General features: G+C 47.0%; 1 protein-coding gene across 4 annotated transcripts in view; it reads left to right on the top strand.

The window, feature by feature from the left end:
• Positions 1–15,969, top strand: part of PPP2R3A (protein phosphatase 2 regulatory subunit B''alpha) — a 146,221-nt gene that overhangs the window by 121,541 nt on the left and 8,711 nt on the right. For all 4 annotated transcript variants that reach the window (XM_084639321.1, XM_084639320.1, XM_084639323.1 and 1 more), the window contains exons 11-13: positions 1,218–1,393; positions 9,151–9,269; positions 13,314–13,420. In XM_084639321.1, coding sequence (XP_084495447.1) covers positions 1,218–1,393; positions 9,151–9,269; positions 13,314–13,420 — 402 coding nt within the window. The remainder of the gene's footprint in view (positions 1–1,217; positions 1,394–9,150; positions 9,270–13,313; positions 13,421–15,969) is intronic.

The raw sequence follows: 15,969 nt of genomic DNA, 5'->3' as shown, positions 1-15,969 counted from the left end.
ATTTTCCCCTGAGCAGAGGACCCTGACTTTTGGGGTTCTGAAGTATGTTGATTTTTTAGGGATGCCGCTTATCAGAGAGGTGTTTCCTGCAGTGATCTGTGCACTGTTAGTATAGATCAGTGACTTGGGTGACTGGGAAGGAGGTGGTAACAAAGAGGGAGACTCAGTAGGATGCTGCTAGAACAGAACAGTTCCCCTGACTGCTGTCACTCCACTGCTCTCCTGCCAGATACTTGCCTAGTACTGACTCAGTTATAGAATCAATGAGGGTATGGGACATGCCTTTCAGAACTGGGATTACGTACTGTGGTGAATGGCTGGGGGGAGCATGACAAAAATTGCAATCCAGTGGTCCATTGATTCCATTTACTTAGCAGATGTGTGAACTAGTGGGTGTGGGAGAATACTACACAGCCTCTCCTTGCATTCCCCTCTCCAGTGGCCTGCCACTCACATAGAATCACTTGAGTTGTTTAGGACAGTGACTGGCGAGGGAGAATGAAAACTGGAGTCCCATCAGTCCTGCCCCTGGCCTGGCCGTAGCTAAAGCCACAGCAGTTATTTGAGACCTTTGCCTTTTGCATAAAAGAGCACAGGGAACTATTTTGGACATCCCAGGCCTGCATTAGCTCCTGCCAGGGGTTTCCCAGAGATACTCAATAACCTAAGTATAGGGATAACTGCAGGCAATTAGCCTGTTTGGGCAACCCCACCTTTGACAAGGGCGCAGTTCCCATACCCCAGGACACAGCAAACACAGAATACTGGGCCTTTGCTGGGAAACGTAGGCCCAAGTACATTCATTAATATCAGTTACTGTGCTTCCCCTCCATTGTGCAGACAGCAAAGCTACTGAGTAAACTGACCCCTGTAGTGCTCAGGGCAGAAGCAGCAGGATCTGCCTCTAGCTGACTTATACAGAGAGGTTACTTTAACTGGTGCTTGGTTAGTGCTGCCCAAACCCCTAGAAGCTGCTCCAGTCCCCTCCCATCATCAACACTGAAGGCCAGTTGTAGAATAGGGAAATTCCTACCCTTGAGTAATTGAGGGTATTGTCAGACTCTGCTTTTACTCTGCAATTCTAGCTGTCAGTCATGGTGGATGTGGTACAGGACCAGAGGACCTTGCACTGCTCCGATCTCTGGTGGATAAGATAATATTCCTGGTTTCTGCACTGCTGCCAACATGAAAATACTAATTCTCTTCTTCTTCCTTAGTATCGAATACTGGTTCCGCTGCCTGGATTCTGATGGAGATGGTGTGCTGTCTATGTATGAACTGGAGTATTTTTACGAGGAACAGTGTGAGAGGATGGAAGCGATGGGCATTGAGCCATTGCCATTCCATGACTTACTGTGCCAAATGCTCGACCTGGTGAAGCCAGATGGGGATGGTAAGAGCTGCTGTAAACCCCAGCCTGTTGGAGGTGTTTAGTGAGGCCAAGTTCCCACCTATGCTCACTCTGTTTTTATTTTAAGAGCTCATTTGGGTTCTCTCTCCACTACGCCTACGTGGCCCATGTCCGTGCTAAGTGGTTGGACGTGGGGGAGGAGGAGGTTGCTTGCACATCCCTGCACAAGTAGTAACAATCAAGCCCCAAGGAGTAAGGGGTTTATGGTGACTAATTCTTGCTAGATTAATGCCGCCACTATTTTAATTTCTGATTTATAACAAGGAGGAGATAGGCTACAGCCTGCTCATGTCATACCATTCCATGTATCATAGATTAGGGCAAACACATAATAGAGAGAGCAAAAAAACCACTTCGCCCAACAGAAATTCTCCTCTGACACTGCTGAGAGTAGTATGGCAGCCCATTAACCCTGCAATGAAATAGTCCATTAGGTAGGAGAGGTAGAAGGGCAATGCTGACATTTCATAAGCTTTTTACTAAATGAGTCAGGCCTGGTGGTTGAGTGTCTACAGCTCCTGCCAAAGGCCAGGTTCTGGGCAGGACCTGTGCACCTGGCACTACAGAGAGGGGATCGCCCCAGCCAGGCTGGAGGGCACCTGTGGAGCCATTCTGGGCTACTATGCAGCACGAGTGCCATCCCCCACCCACAGGCTCTTCTGGCACTATCCTCACCCACATAAAGGGTCTGTGCAGAGCTGAACTATGAGCTCTGCATGTGGTGCACACTGCCTGCACAGTCTCACTCTGTCACCACTCAGACATGGCACTGCCTGGAACTGCCTTGGGCTCCACCCCTTCCTTTTCTTCATTGGCAATGGTAGGGCCTATGCTACCCTCGGCCTTTTTGCCCATAGCCTGCCTTCTGCAGGTTGTGCCCAAAACCCTGGGCTTCAAACCCTTCCAGACCTCTCACAGGTCTTTCCCCCTCAGTAAAGGGCATTCCTACTGCCTCGGCGAGTTCCATGTCCCGTCAAACTGTAAGGTTTGCTTCAGATTAAAGAGCAGATCAAAGAAGCTGAAGGAGGACAGACTTAAACTGTTCCTTATGGAGTGTTCCCTAAGACCATGGGGTCTGATTCCCCACATACATAGGCCTCAGCCTCTCAGTGCTCCGGTGACAACTTCAGTTCCAGCGATCAAAGACCAAGGGACAACTTCTGAAGCCTCCAGACATTCTAAGCAGAAGAGATCTCAGTCTCCTGATAACCAGTCTAAGCCCAGGGAAATTCACCCCAGAGACCAAGTACTAAGAAGATCTCACATCCCCCTCTGGGTACTGCTGAGACTTCTGCTTCTTCTGGCTCCATCAGAAAGGTCTACCAAGCACCTCACATACCGAGAAGTCTCTTGGCAAGCAACCCCACTCAGCACTGGCCTCTGTAGCTTTAGAGCCCTCCGAACACAGGGACTCCTCAAAGCACCGGCCCCAACTTTGGCATCCTCTGTGGGAAATAGCCATAAGGAGCATGTGGACCAGACATCCATGTGGTCTCTGGTACCACTTGACTCAAGGACTACTGCCCTGGATCACCGGTTCTATCCTCTTTCGTCTCACAAAGACCTCTGTGTGACAGAGGGGCATGAATCCCCTCTACTAATTGGGTATATCTACTCTATGAAATTAGGTTGATTTTATAGATGTCGATTTCTAGAATTTGATTTTATACAGTTGATTGTGTATGTCCACACTAAGCGCATTAAGTCAGCGGAGTACCCTGGTGAGTCAAGTGGTACCAAGGTGAGGAGTGCGTCCTCACTACCATGGCTAGCGTTGACATACAGAGCGGTGCTCTGTGGGTAGCTATCCCACAGTTCCTGCAGTCTCCGCTGCCCATTGGAATTCTGGGTTAAGCTCCCAATGCCTGTTAGGGCAAAAACTTTGTTGCGGGTGGTTTTGGGTACGTGTCGTCAGGCCCCCCTCCCTCCTTCCGTGAAAGCAACGGCAGACAATCATTTCGCGCCTTTTTTCCGGGGTCCTGTCCTCCAGCCCCGCTCAGCCCGCTGCCTGCCTGGATGATCAGAACCCCAGACAGGCAGCGGACTGAGTGGGGCTGGCAGACGGAGCCCCAGACCAGCAGCAGGCTGAGCAGCTCAGGCCACTGCCGGTCTGGGGCTCCAGCTGCCGGCTCCTGCCAGCCGGGGTCCTGGCCGCCGGCCCCGCTCAGCCCGCTGCCATGCTTGCCATACCACAGCAAGCATGGAGGCCGCTCAGCTCACTGTCACCATACGTCTCCTGGGTGCTGCTGGCAGATGCGGTACTGCATTGCTACACAGCAGCAGCTCCTTGCTTTCGCAGCAGACAGTGCAGTAGGACTGATAGCTGTTGAACGTCTCTGGGTGCTCCTGGCAGACCTCGGTGAGGTTGATCGGGGTGCCTGGGCAGACATGGCTATTCTCCTCTTAGAGCACCGAATGGGAGTGACTCCAGGTCATTCTCTTCTTTAAGTTTCATCTCATGGAGATTCAGTCCTGCCTGGAATATCATGCGAGCTGGAGGCTTCTGCCTCAGGCTGCTCTCCCAGGTGGCAGCACCACGCGATTGCACCTACCCCAGCCTACCCCTTGCTCCCATGGCTCTTGAAGCCTGGGCAATAGTAAGGAGCCGTTCAACTTGTGGAATGACAAATCCAGAACGAAGAATTGCACTCTATGGGCCACGTTAAGATTATTTCAGAGTCCTAGATAGCATTTAGTCCCTATAAAAGGCTTCATGAAAATTTTCTCCCACCCCTAACAAAAATGTGAATTTATCAGAGCAGCTGAAAGAGTAAGGAACCCGGGACTATAACTTAGAGAGAGCTTCCATATTATTTAACTCATAATTGATATAATTCAAAGTAAAATTTCACAGTGTGGTCTGTTCTAAGACTAAAAATGCAAGAGGGGAGTCAGAAAAAGGAACAGTGACCTGTTTCGAACCAGGGACCTTTCGCGTGTTAGGTGAATGTGACAACCACTACACTACGGCCTTCCTGTTCACAAGGTAGTCATGCCCCCGCCCAAGGCTGCCACAGCGTGGAGTGCATGTGACACAGTGACCTGGCTCAGGCAGGATCACTAGCAAGGCATGAAATGAGACGAAGGTTTCTAACCATCAGTTTTGGAATAGCCTTCCAAGGGAAGCAGTGGGGGCAAAAGACCTATCTGGCTTTAAGATTAAACTCGATAAATTTATGGAGGAGATGGTATGATGGGATAACGTGATTTTGGTAATTAATTGATCTTTAAATATTCATGGTAAATAGGCCAAATGGCCTGTGATGGGATGTTAGATGGGGTAGGATCTGAGTTACTATAGAAAATTCTTTCCTGGATATCTAGTTGGTGAATTTTGCCCATATGCTCAGGGTTTAGCTGATCGCCATATTTGGGATCGGGAAGGAATTTTCCTCCAGGGCAGATTGGAAGAGGCCCTGGAGGTTTTTCGCCTTCCTCTGTAGCATGGGGCACAGGTCACTTGCTGGAGGATTCTCTGCTCCTTGAAGTCTTTAAACCATGATTTGAGGACTTCAATAGCTCAGACATAGGTGAGAGGTTTTTCGCAGGAGTGGGTAGGTGAGATTTTGTGGCCTGTGTTGTGCAGGTCGTCAGACAAGATGATCATAATGGTCCCTTCTGACCTTAGTAACTATGAATCTATGATACTTTTGCTGTTAAGCAAACACAGCAATTCTTTCCTGGCCTCTGCCACTGAATGCCTCCATGCATTAAGCTGTGCCCTATCAGTGCAGGAAGACTGCATGAGCTCAGAAAACATGTCATCGCGAGTGCGTTTTTTCACCTTCTAATCTGTGATAACCTCAGGGACAGAGATGATAGGGGGAGCGTAGAAACATTCTACGCTCTATGATTCTGGGGGGACTGCATGGTCACCTGTGCTGCTGTGTTCGCCATGCTGGCCAAACAGGAAATGAAATTAAAAAGTTCCTGATGCTTTTCCTGTGTACCTGGCTAGTGCATCTGAGTTCAAAGTGCTGTCCAGAGCAGTCACAATGGAGCACTCTGGGATAGTTTCCGGAGGCCAATACCGTCGAATTGCGTCCACACTACCCCAAATTCGACCCAACTGTGTTGATTTCAGTGCCAGTCCCCTCGGGGAGGAGCACGGAAATAGATTTTAAGAGCTCTTTAAGTCAACAAAAATGGCTTCGTTGTGTGGACAGGTGCAGGGTTAAATCGATCTAACGCTGCTAAATTAGACCTAAACTCATAGTGTAGACCAGGGCTAAGAGGTATGGGGAGGATGTCTCTGTCAGTATTAATCTATCCGCCTGTACAACCTACTAGTTAGTATCGGTGCATCCTCCCACAAAAGCTTGGCCACTGGTACTGACTCGGATACCAGCACCTACTCAGATGCCGGTACCGACATCCCTAGCCTGTCTATTGGACGGGGGGGGGGTTGGTACATCTTCAGAATAGGACATCTCCATCCAAGATTCAGCCACCTTCTCTTTCCAGCCTCCCTCCCTGGCAGTATACCCTGGTGATGATGTTCTGGAAACTAGCCCCGCCAGCCTTTGCAGGAGCATGCTTGGAGTCCCACTCCCTTTCCATACCCCAACCACAATGGGCTTTCTGGAATCCTAGGGCCTTCTCCAGTTCGACAGCATGCCCTAAGATACAAGGACCCATGAGCAGGAGCAGCCTTCAGTACCTAGGGAGCCCCTTCGCTATGAAGCATCCCAAACATCCTCAGAGAGACTTCGAGGAGGACCAGGAGTTAAGAGCAGAGGAGGAAGTACCTCCTTCCAACAAATAATCCTCATCATTTCTGTATGAAGCAGTTATGCCCCCTCCACCATCCTATGTGGATTATTTTAGATTGTTCCAGGACGTGATGAAGCGGGTGGCCAAGACTATAGATTACCCTGGAAGAGATACAAGAGCTCTAACACTCTCTGGTGGATACTCTCCACACCACATTTCGAGGCAAACTAATGCTGTCTATTCATGACACCCTCTTGTCTGCCAGATGTTATGGCCTGGTGACACCTGTCACTATCCCACCCAGGTGCAACAGGGCTCACAAAAAATACTATGTTCCGGCCAATGGCTCTGAATATCCTTTCTTCTTACCCCACCACCCATTTCTTGTGGTTGATGTCTGGTCAATGAAAGGAGCGGACACCACCAGGCAAGATCAGCTTCTCATGATAAAGAGCTCAAGTGCGTTGATCTTCTTGGCAGCAAGAGCTACTTCTTGGCTGCAGTACAGTTCAGTGTCACCCATTATTGCGCCTTGTTGACAAAGTACTATTACACCAAATTTGCATAATTTATTGACCATCTGCCACAGGACCAGAAGGACCAATTTCAAGCCCCCATCTCTGAGAGACAGACAAAAGAATGAAGGGATTTTCTCTCTCCATACACACTATCTAAAATGGGTCTCAGGATGCATCCTAGCATGTTACAAGGCTTCTGGTATGCACCCTCATCCTTGGGCACTGGCCCATACCACCAGAGCTAAATCCATTTCAGTAGTACTGCTTAAAAAACATACCCATTACAGACATTTGTAAAGCTGCCACTTGGTCTTCTGTGCACACTTTTCCATGTCATTCATATCTCCAGCTCAAATACAGTCTTAGGTGAGGCTGTTCTCTGAACTCATCTCCTCAGCATTCTTCTCCGTAATCAAGATAGTGCTTCGGAGTCACCTAACGTGGAGCACCCATAGGGGCAAAAACACAAAGAAGGGGAGGTAACTAACTTTGTACAGTAACTGGAGTTCTTCAAGATACATCCTTCTCTGTGTGCTCCACTACCCGCCTTTTTTCCCCTCCACCTCAGAGTACTTTGTACATCATTGTTGAGAAGGAACTTGACCGGCAGCAGGTCTGCCCCCCCCCCTTTAGACCCTTGGTCTAGACCTGCAGACACAGCTGAAGAAAAGTTTCCAATAAAAGGCAAACTGGTCTGCAGCCACCAAACATGGAGCACCCATAGAGACAAAACATCTCAAACAATTCCAGTTACTGTATGAGGTGAGTAATCTGTCCTTTTCCTTAGCCTAGCTAAAAAGTCTCACAATTTGCCTGTGTGCAAAACCTCTCTCCTGGGAGGCACGGAAAAGTCAGCCATGAGTTCAACAGAAGCAGTTTAACCCATTTGCTAAGTGCTGTAGGTGGTGAACTGGCCTTCACTAGCTCCCTACCAATCTCCATTAACCCATTAGCAAATGGGTTAACTTGCTGACCTCATGGATGACTTGTGCTACTGTAGGCCTGGGTGATGAGCAAAAACACACCCCAAGAGAAAGTTTAGGTACAGCACTACAATCCAAGACCTGGTGTAAATTCTTGAGTTCATAGGTTTTATGGCCTGAAGGGAACATTATGATCATCAAATCTGACTTCCTGCATTGCATGGGCCATGGCATGTCACCAGGCTCCTGGACTCTAGCTCAGCTGGATGTTCTCTCTTTTAGAAAGAGGCATTTAATCTTCATTTAAAGATTTCAAGTAATGGAGAATTCCTTCCCCTCTCCCCCCACATCCAATTAAATGATGGATTATCTGGTGGTTGTAATATATATTTCAAATATTATTTAGATTCAGTCTTGCTTAACGGCGGGATGGAGGGTGAATTAAAAAGCTCTGTTGTAGGTTAAGATGGAGATCAAAGTATAGCCTGTATTGGGAGGTTCACTGCAAAACTACACCTTCAAATCACCTTTACAGTTGAAGTAGCTTCTGTTCAGGTTTCCCGCAGCAGCTTGTCCTGCAATGGAGGGATCTGGATGAGGTAACCATGATGATCTCCTGATTTTAATCAACACAATGAGAGGAACAATGTGTAACATTTTGGACCATGCCAAAGAAAAGAACCTTACACCAAACAGCAGTGCAGAAGCCACATACATTAAGGGGACTGGATAATGTCCTTCTGCAAGATGATTGCCCAGCAACACATGTTTCTAAAGCACTGACTGAAACACAGCAGAACTGTGCTTAGATTGAAAAAGCAATGCTGGCCATTGTTTTTGGTTGGGATGAGTTTCATGAGTATCTGTATGAGCAAAAATTGGTGAAGGTAGAACCTGTAGGAAGCCATAGCACAAAAGCCAGACTACAAAGCACCCTCTGAACTTCAGCAAATTATCCTGGAATTGCAAAAGTCAGTAAATGGAAAATATAGGCCTGGTAAGGAGCTGTTTACAGCAATAGCTTGCCAATAAATATGATTCAAGTACTACCCATTACTAACACTATCTGATAAGCGCCCATAGGAAACACAAAAATAGCCCAATCTTACAACTGCCTGAGGCAATAATTCTACTGGAAGAACCCAGCTACCTCTAATCATAAAACCATATTAGGACCAATGAAATTAAGTTGCTGCACATGCTGGCATGCTCTACACTAGCCAGTGTGTCATGCGGTATGAGGACTGTAGTACTAACCGTTTATTACATAGCACCTGTCTGGCTATTGAGTAGCGTATGAACACAGTCCAAGATGTGCTCTTTTAGACAGGCATGAATGCTGTGTGAAATCTGCATATAGGAAGCAGAATGCAAAACAACCACAGAAGCCAGATGAGATGCCTCCTCATCCTTGGTCCAAGCTAGACACAGATCTATTTGCTTGGCTAATAAATGGGCATTGGCAGCATGAAAAAACACACACCCTAGTGGTATTATCCTAAATTAGAAAAGACCTGTGCTAAATGGGTCCTACCACTCACTAATTAAGAATGCGCTACTAAAATAACGCGTGCTCTTTCTGCAGGAAGGGTGACGCTGCGAGACTTGAAGAGATGCAGAATGGCTCACATATTCTACAACACCTTCTTTAACTTAGAAAAGTACCTGGACAATGAACAACGGGATCCCTTTGCAATTCAGAAGGTATAAAGCAGGGTCTCCAAATGTTGCTGCCCCAAAACTATTTTTAGGGACAGTGAACTTTGGCTTGTTGTAGAGAAAAGCAGTGGGGTGGAGAACTGAAAAAAGTGCTGTGTGGGCATGAATAAGCACAATAGCATCCAGCCATGGGCTGGGTCTGGCTCACAGGCCCAATTCACATTCCCATCTGGCAGTGTATCCCCTAAGCCAGAGGAGGGCAAACTACGGACCACATTCGGCCTGCAGGACCCTTCCTTCTGGCCCCCGAGCTCCTGCCAGGGAGCGGGGTCAGGACAGGCTTGCAGAGGAGCCAGCCCTGCAGCGTAGTGAGCGGGGCGGAGGCTAGCCCCTGGCCCCTCCCCTCCCTCCCAGTCCCAGTTCCCCCAGTGCCTGGGCAGCGTGGTTGCAGCTCTGGCTGGGTGGCACGGCGATAGCGCTGCCAGACCTGGTGCTCCATGGCGGTGCAGTCAGGGGCGGTTCCGGGCAGGCAGGAGGGGGTCGAGGCAGAGCAAGCCAAGGCCCCCCCTCTACCCCCAGCATGCTTGGCCCCTGGCCCCAGCAGCCAAGCCCTGACAGGGAGTGAGCCCTACCCGACTGCCAGGGAGAGCAGCCAAACGAGCTGGAGAAACACATGGAGAAAGGACTGAGCCCCCACTTTCCCCCACCCCACAGGTAATGTGGGGCAGGGAGAGCAGGGCGGGGGGGCCCAAGGGGGTGGGGAGCAGGGGAGATTGGATAGGGGCAGGGGTCCTCAGGGTGGTCAGGGGGTGGAGGGTAGGGGGCATTGGATCAGGGACAGGCGACCTGGGGGGATGGTCAGGGGACAGAGAGTGGGGGGGGTTGTTGGATGGTGGGGGGGTCCAGCGGGCTGGATGGGGGCAGGGGCCAGGCCACGCCTTGCTGTTTGGGGAGGCATAGCCTCCCCCAGCCTTCCCTACCTGGCCCTCCATACAATTTCTGTACCCGATGTGGCCCTAGGCCCAAAAAGTTTGCCCACCCCTGACCTCAGCAGTAGGCTGGGAACTGCTGCTCTAGGGCCTTGAAGACAGACCTGTTCGATGCAGCTTCATCCACCACACCCATTCTCTGGCAACAGAGACAAAATGTACCTCATTCATTTACAGCAGTGGTCACCAACTGTCAATCGCGATCAGCTGGTTGATCCTCGGCCTCTCCCAGTCAATTGCAATCACCGGTGGTGTAGCGGGGCTGCTGCTAAGGCAGGCTCCCTGCTGCGGCCCCACGCTGCTCCTGAAAGCAGCCAGCATGCCCCCGGGGGGAGGGAGGGGCAGGGGTCTCCGCATGCTGCTCCTGCCTGCAAGTACTGCCCCCCACAGCTCCCATTGGTGGAGAACGGTGGCTAATGGGAACATTGTGGGTGATGCCTGAGAAAGGGGTAGTACGCAGAGCCACATGCCCCTCTTTCAGGGGCTGCAGAGGTGCACTGGCCTCTTCCAGGAGCAGCATGGGGCCAAGGCAGGCAGGGAGCAGCATGTAAGGTTAAGTTCCTGCCTTAACCTCACTGCGCTGCCTGAGGTAAGTACTGCCCAGCCAGAGGCCACACCCTTAGCCCTGAGCACCCTTCCAGAGCCAGCACCCCAAGCCCCTGCCCCAGCCCTGACCTTCCCTCCCAGAGTCAGCACCCCGCACCACAACCCCCTGTCCCCCCAGAACCAGCACTCCATACCCCCTGATGCACTCTAGCCAAGCTCCCTCCCTGCACCCCAACACCCTGCCCCTGTTCCCAGAGCCAGGACCCCCTCTTGTGCTGCAGCCAAGCCCCCTCCTGCACCCAAACACCCTCCCAGAGCTTGCATCCCTTACCACCTCCCAACCCCCTGCCCAAGCGTGGTGAAAGTGACTGAGGGTTGGGGGGAGTGAGCAAGAGAGAATGGAGTGAGTGGGGCAGGGCCTCAAAGGGCAGGGTAGATCCTGGGTTGCCCTTAAATTCAAAAAGTGATCTTGGGCATAAAAAGTTTGGAGACCACTGATGTACAGGGTTTGGGTATAAGGGCCAGGTTCCAAGCTTTTGACCTGCCCATTGCTGGGAGAGAATTGGTTTGCTGGGCTGACAGGGGAGCAGGTAGCCCTGCCCCTCCCTGCATTCATGGTCTCCGCTGTCCACTTGTCTTTTAAGAATGCTCATATCAGCACCTTCTGAATTCTGCTATACTCAGCTTACATTTCCCCAAACTAAAAAAAACCCAACCCTTTGACAGGCAGATTGTAGCAACATGCCTACACAGTTCATTTTCAGATTTCTGCCCCAGGTTGGGTTTCGATTTACACTGTCTTGGTGTAGATCATTGGTAGAAATTGTCAACCTTAAGAAAAAATGTTTTTGGAGGGGAGATAGGAGGGAGTCTTGTATCTCAGTAACCCATTGGTCAAATAACCCTAAATTTGGATCCATAAAAACTAGGTTTGTCAATTAATCGCCATTAACTCAAGCGATTAACGGAAAACTAATGAACTAGATTTTAAAAATAGGCATGATTAATCAGTCTTAAATAATAATAGAATAGCACTTTAAATTATAAATGTTTTTGGTTGTTTTTCTACTTTTTCAAATATATTGATTTCAATTACAACAACAGAATACTATAAAGTGAGTCCTGTACACTTAGTACAACAGTGCCATGTGAACACCTACTCTCACTTTCAGGTGACATTGTAAATAAGCAGCAGGCAGGATTCCCTCCCATAAATATAAACAAACTTGTTTGTCTTAGCGATTGACTGAACAAAAAATAGGACTGAGCGGACTTGTAGGCTCTAAAGTTTTACATTGTTTTCTTTTTGTGTAGTTATGTAACAAAAATATTAATTCTACATTTGTAAGTTGCACTTTCACCATAAAGAGATTGCACTACAGTACTTGTATGTGGTGAACTGAAAAATACTATTTCTTTTGTTTACTCTTTTACAATGCAAATATTTGTAATAAAAATATAAAGTGAGCACTGTACACATTGTATTGTTATAATCAAAACAAAACATCCAAAAATATTTATAAATACATTTAAATTGGTATTCTAATATTGTGTAACAGTGCGATTAAAAAACTGTGATTATTTGCAACTAATTTTTTTAATCTTCCAATTAATTGCAATTTTTTTTAATTGTTTGACAGTCCTAGTAATAACCCCATCACATACACCCTAGGTGCACTCCAACTGTCAAGGCAAGCCAAGTAGCTGTACAGAGTTTAGGTCACTTAGAGTTGTCCTATAAACAGAAAGGGCTTTCTAACCTTAACTATGATAGAGCTGATCCTTCCTCTATCTAATGCAAGTGTCTGTTTTGGGCACGTCCTTACCCATAAGACTGTCTGAATTCTTTCCCATCTGTATTGTCTCTTATTGTGTGTTTGCACAGCAGCTCGCACAACATCTGAAGGCAGTGCATACTCAGGAGGGAGAGGAATTGTGCCATAGTGACCCAGGACTTTGTTATTTCCAGGGCCCACTGCTGCATTGCTACTTGGGGCTAGCATTGTATGTTTCTTGAAAAGCTCAGCTGGGATGAAAGGCATGGCCCAACTCATACATGGAAAGGAGTTCTCTGAGCATATTGCCCCTGTGCTCCAAGCTCTGCAAAACCTGCATGCTTGGTTGTGGGTGCAATTCAAAGGGGTGTCCTGCAATTATCTGAGAACCAGTCACTAGGCAGAGTTCCCTTGTTCTTACAGTATGTCCTGCCAGAGCAGTTCAGATTTGCAGTTATTCTTGCTTGACATTTTTGGAATGTCATTATTCAAGATGGTTGGCAAAGTATTCCACCTGTGTCCGAGTTTTAAAGCCTAATGGAAAACATATTTGTTTACTCGGGCCTTTGTTTAAAGAACTTGACCAGTCTGTAATTTAAACGTTTTTTCTTTAAGAGACTAATCTTGGATTGAGTTGTTTTCCTTAAGGCATTTTCAAACCCCAACAGTAAGTGTTGCAGAAATGCACATGGTTGTAGATAGGTGAGAAGCTTTTGCAAAACAAGTTTGTAGATCAGTAAGGACATTCTCTCTTTAATTTGCTTTTCTGATATGTTTAGGATGTTGAAAATGATGGACCGGAGCCCTCTGACTGGGACAGATACGCTGCAGAGGAGTACGAGCTTCTTGTTGCTGAAGAATCTGGAAATGAGCAGTTACAAGAAGGGTAGGTGTTGACATTGGTGCAGCTATCTTACATGCAGTAATCCCACACATTTTGTATATAAAAAACTGCCTTAAACTAGGCCACAGAGGGAGAGAAGGGGAGCATTTGCCTACTTCAGATCAACAGGCAGATACTTACAGCAAATGCTAGAAGGTAAAAAAATGTAGATAATCTTCATTGTTTGTTTTAGAATAAGTTTATATATGTATTACAGTGCTAGTATAGAAATGCAAGGCAGATAGAAAATGGGACCTTGGAGTATTACTAGAAGATGGCAGTTGTGATCTAAAGGGCATAATCAAAACCAGCAGGATGATTGTCAAAAGTGGAATGTCAGTCTAGATGAGTGACAGGGTGGGTGAGGGAATATATTTTATTGGACCAACTTCTGTAGGTGAAAGAAACAAGCGTTTGAGCTTCCAAAGAGCTCTTCTTCAGGCCTGGGAAATGTACTCTCAAGTGTCGCAGCTAAATACAAGGTGGAACAGATTGTTTAGCATACATAGCTAACATATATTATAAGACATGGGCTCTCAACCTTTCCAGGCTACTGTATCTCTTTCAGGAGTCTGATTTGTCTTGTGTACCCCCAAGTTTTAGCTCACCTACAAACTACTTGCTTGCAAAATCAGACATAAGAATACGAAAGTGTCACAGCACACTTACTGAAAAATTGCTTACTCTCTCCTTTTAATATATAATTATAAAAAAGATCAATTGGAATATAAATAGTGTACTACATTTCAGCATATAGTATATAAACAAGTCACTGTATGAAATTTTAGTTTGTACTGACTTCACTTTTTATGTAGCCTGTTGTAAAACTAGGCAAATATCTGGATTAGTTGATGTACCCACCCCCACAGAAGACCTCCATATGCCGCTGGTTGAGAACCACTGTTGTAAGAGACCCATTCAAGGTGAAGTAGCCAATTAACACCTCTGTAGTCATAGGACAAAAAGGGGCGTTAGTGGGTTACAGACTGTTATAATAAACCATACATCCAGTGTCTTTATTAAGACCATGATTTTTAGTGTCTAGCAAAGTTATGAATTTAAGCTCCCAGGCTCATCTTTTGAAGGTGTTGTGCAGTTTTCCTTTAAGGACGAGAACAAAGAATTCTTTCACAATAACAACATCACCCCCCCACAACTATCACTGTCTGTCATAAGAAAAAAGAACCATATGACTGGAGACCCCACAGTGGATGAAATCACACACTTGATCATTGCATTGATTGCTTTGGGGGAAAATATTGACTGTGAAATCCTTAATCACCACACCCACCACAAGCGCTCCACTGCCGAGAGGACAGCTATACAGTTCCTGATACCTAACCACCAGATAGTGATCAAACAAACAAAGTGGGTGCCATCATAGTGCTTAGCTGTGACAACTACATTACCGAGGCCAACTGAAAACTCGCCGACACCGCTTACTGTAAAGAATTCAAAGAAGACCTCACACCCAGAAATGTAAGGATATCATCAAATCCTTCCGCAAACAACTTCAAGGGAAACACTACAACCCCATCCCCAAAGAACCCACCCCAGGGACCTGCTACATGCTTCCCAAGATATACAAACAAGGAAACCTAGGCAGACTTATATCTGGCCATGGCACACTTACTGAAAGAATATCAGGTCTTAGAGAAATCATCCTCAAATCACTCACCACACACAGGGCCAGCTTCCTCTAGGACAACTGACTTTATCCAGAAACTCTGCAACATTAATAACTCTTTCAGATCATTATCCTTCCCACCATGGATGTCACTTCCCTGTACACCAACATCCTTCACCACGATGGCATAGCTGCTTGCCTCAAATATCGACAAGACAATGGACAGCACTCAGATATCCATCTCAAATACATTGTATACTCATCCATTTCATCCTCACCCATAACAATTTAACACTCAACAACAAATACTTTGTCCAAACCATGGGAATAGCCATGGGTACTAGGATGGCTTCCCAATTATGCCTAACTCTTCCTTGGCCACCTTGAGGAAGAATTTCTGGACAAATGCACCACAAAATCAATGATATACCTGTGATACGTCGATATTTTCATCCTCTTGACACATGACTTAAACTCCCTCAGATTTCTACCACAACTTCAGCAACCACCAGCCATCCGTTAAACTCTCTGGAGCACTCCCACACTAGCATCAACTTCCTGGATACTGTGATCACCTTCAACAATGGAACCTTATAGACCAGAAGTTTTCCAAATAATCCAGCTCGTTCTGTATCAGTGACCTGTCCTTTTCATTATTTACCACTTCCACCATCCGTCTCTCATTTGCCGACTTTATCAGTGATGATTGTGTTTTCTTCCAGGTCATTGATAAAAAATATTAAATAGTATAGGGCCAAGAACCAATCCCTGTGGGACTCCACTAGAAACACACATGCTCGATGATGATTCCTCTTTTACAATTACATTTTGAGACCTGTCAGTTAGCCAGTTTTTAATCCATTTAATGTGTGCCCTATTCATTTTATATCCATCTAATTTTTTAATCAAATTGTCACGTGATACC

The sequence above is a fragment of the Lepidochelys olivacea genome (assembly GCF_965140295.1).
Source record: "Lepidochelys olivacea isolate rLepOli2 genome assembly, chromosome: 9".
Taxonomy (NCBI): Eukaryota; Metazoa; Chordata; order Testudines; family Cheloniidae; genus Lepidochelys; species Lepidochelys olivacea.
The sequence above is the reverse complement of the archived record's forward strand: the minus strand, read 5'-3'. Positions and strand labels throughout refer to the sequence as shown.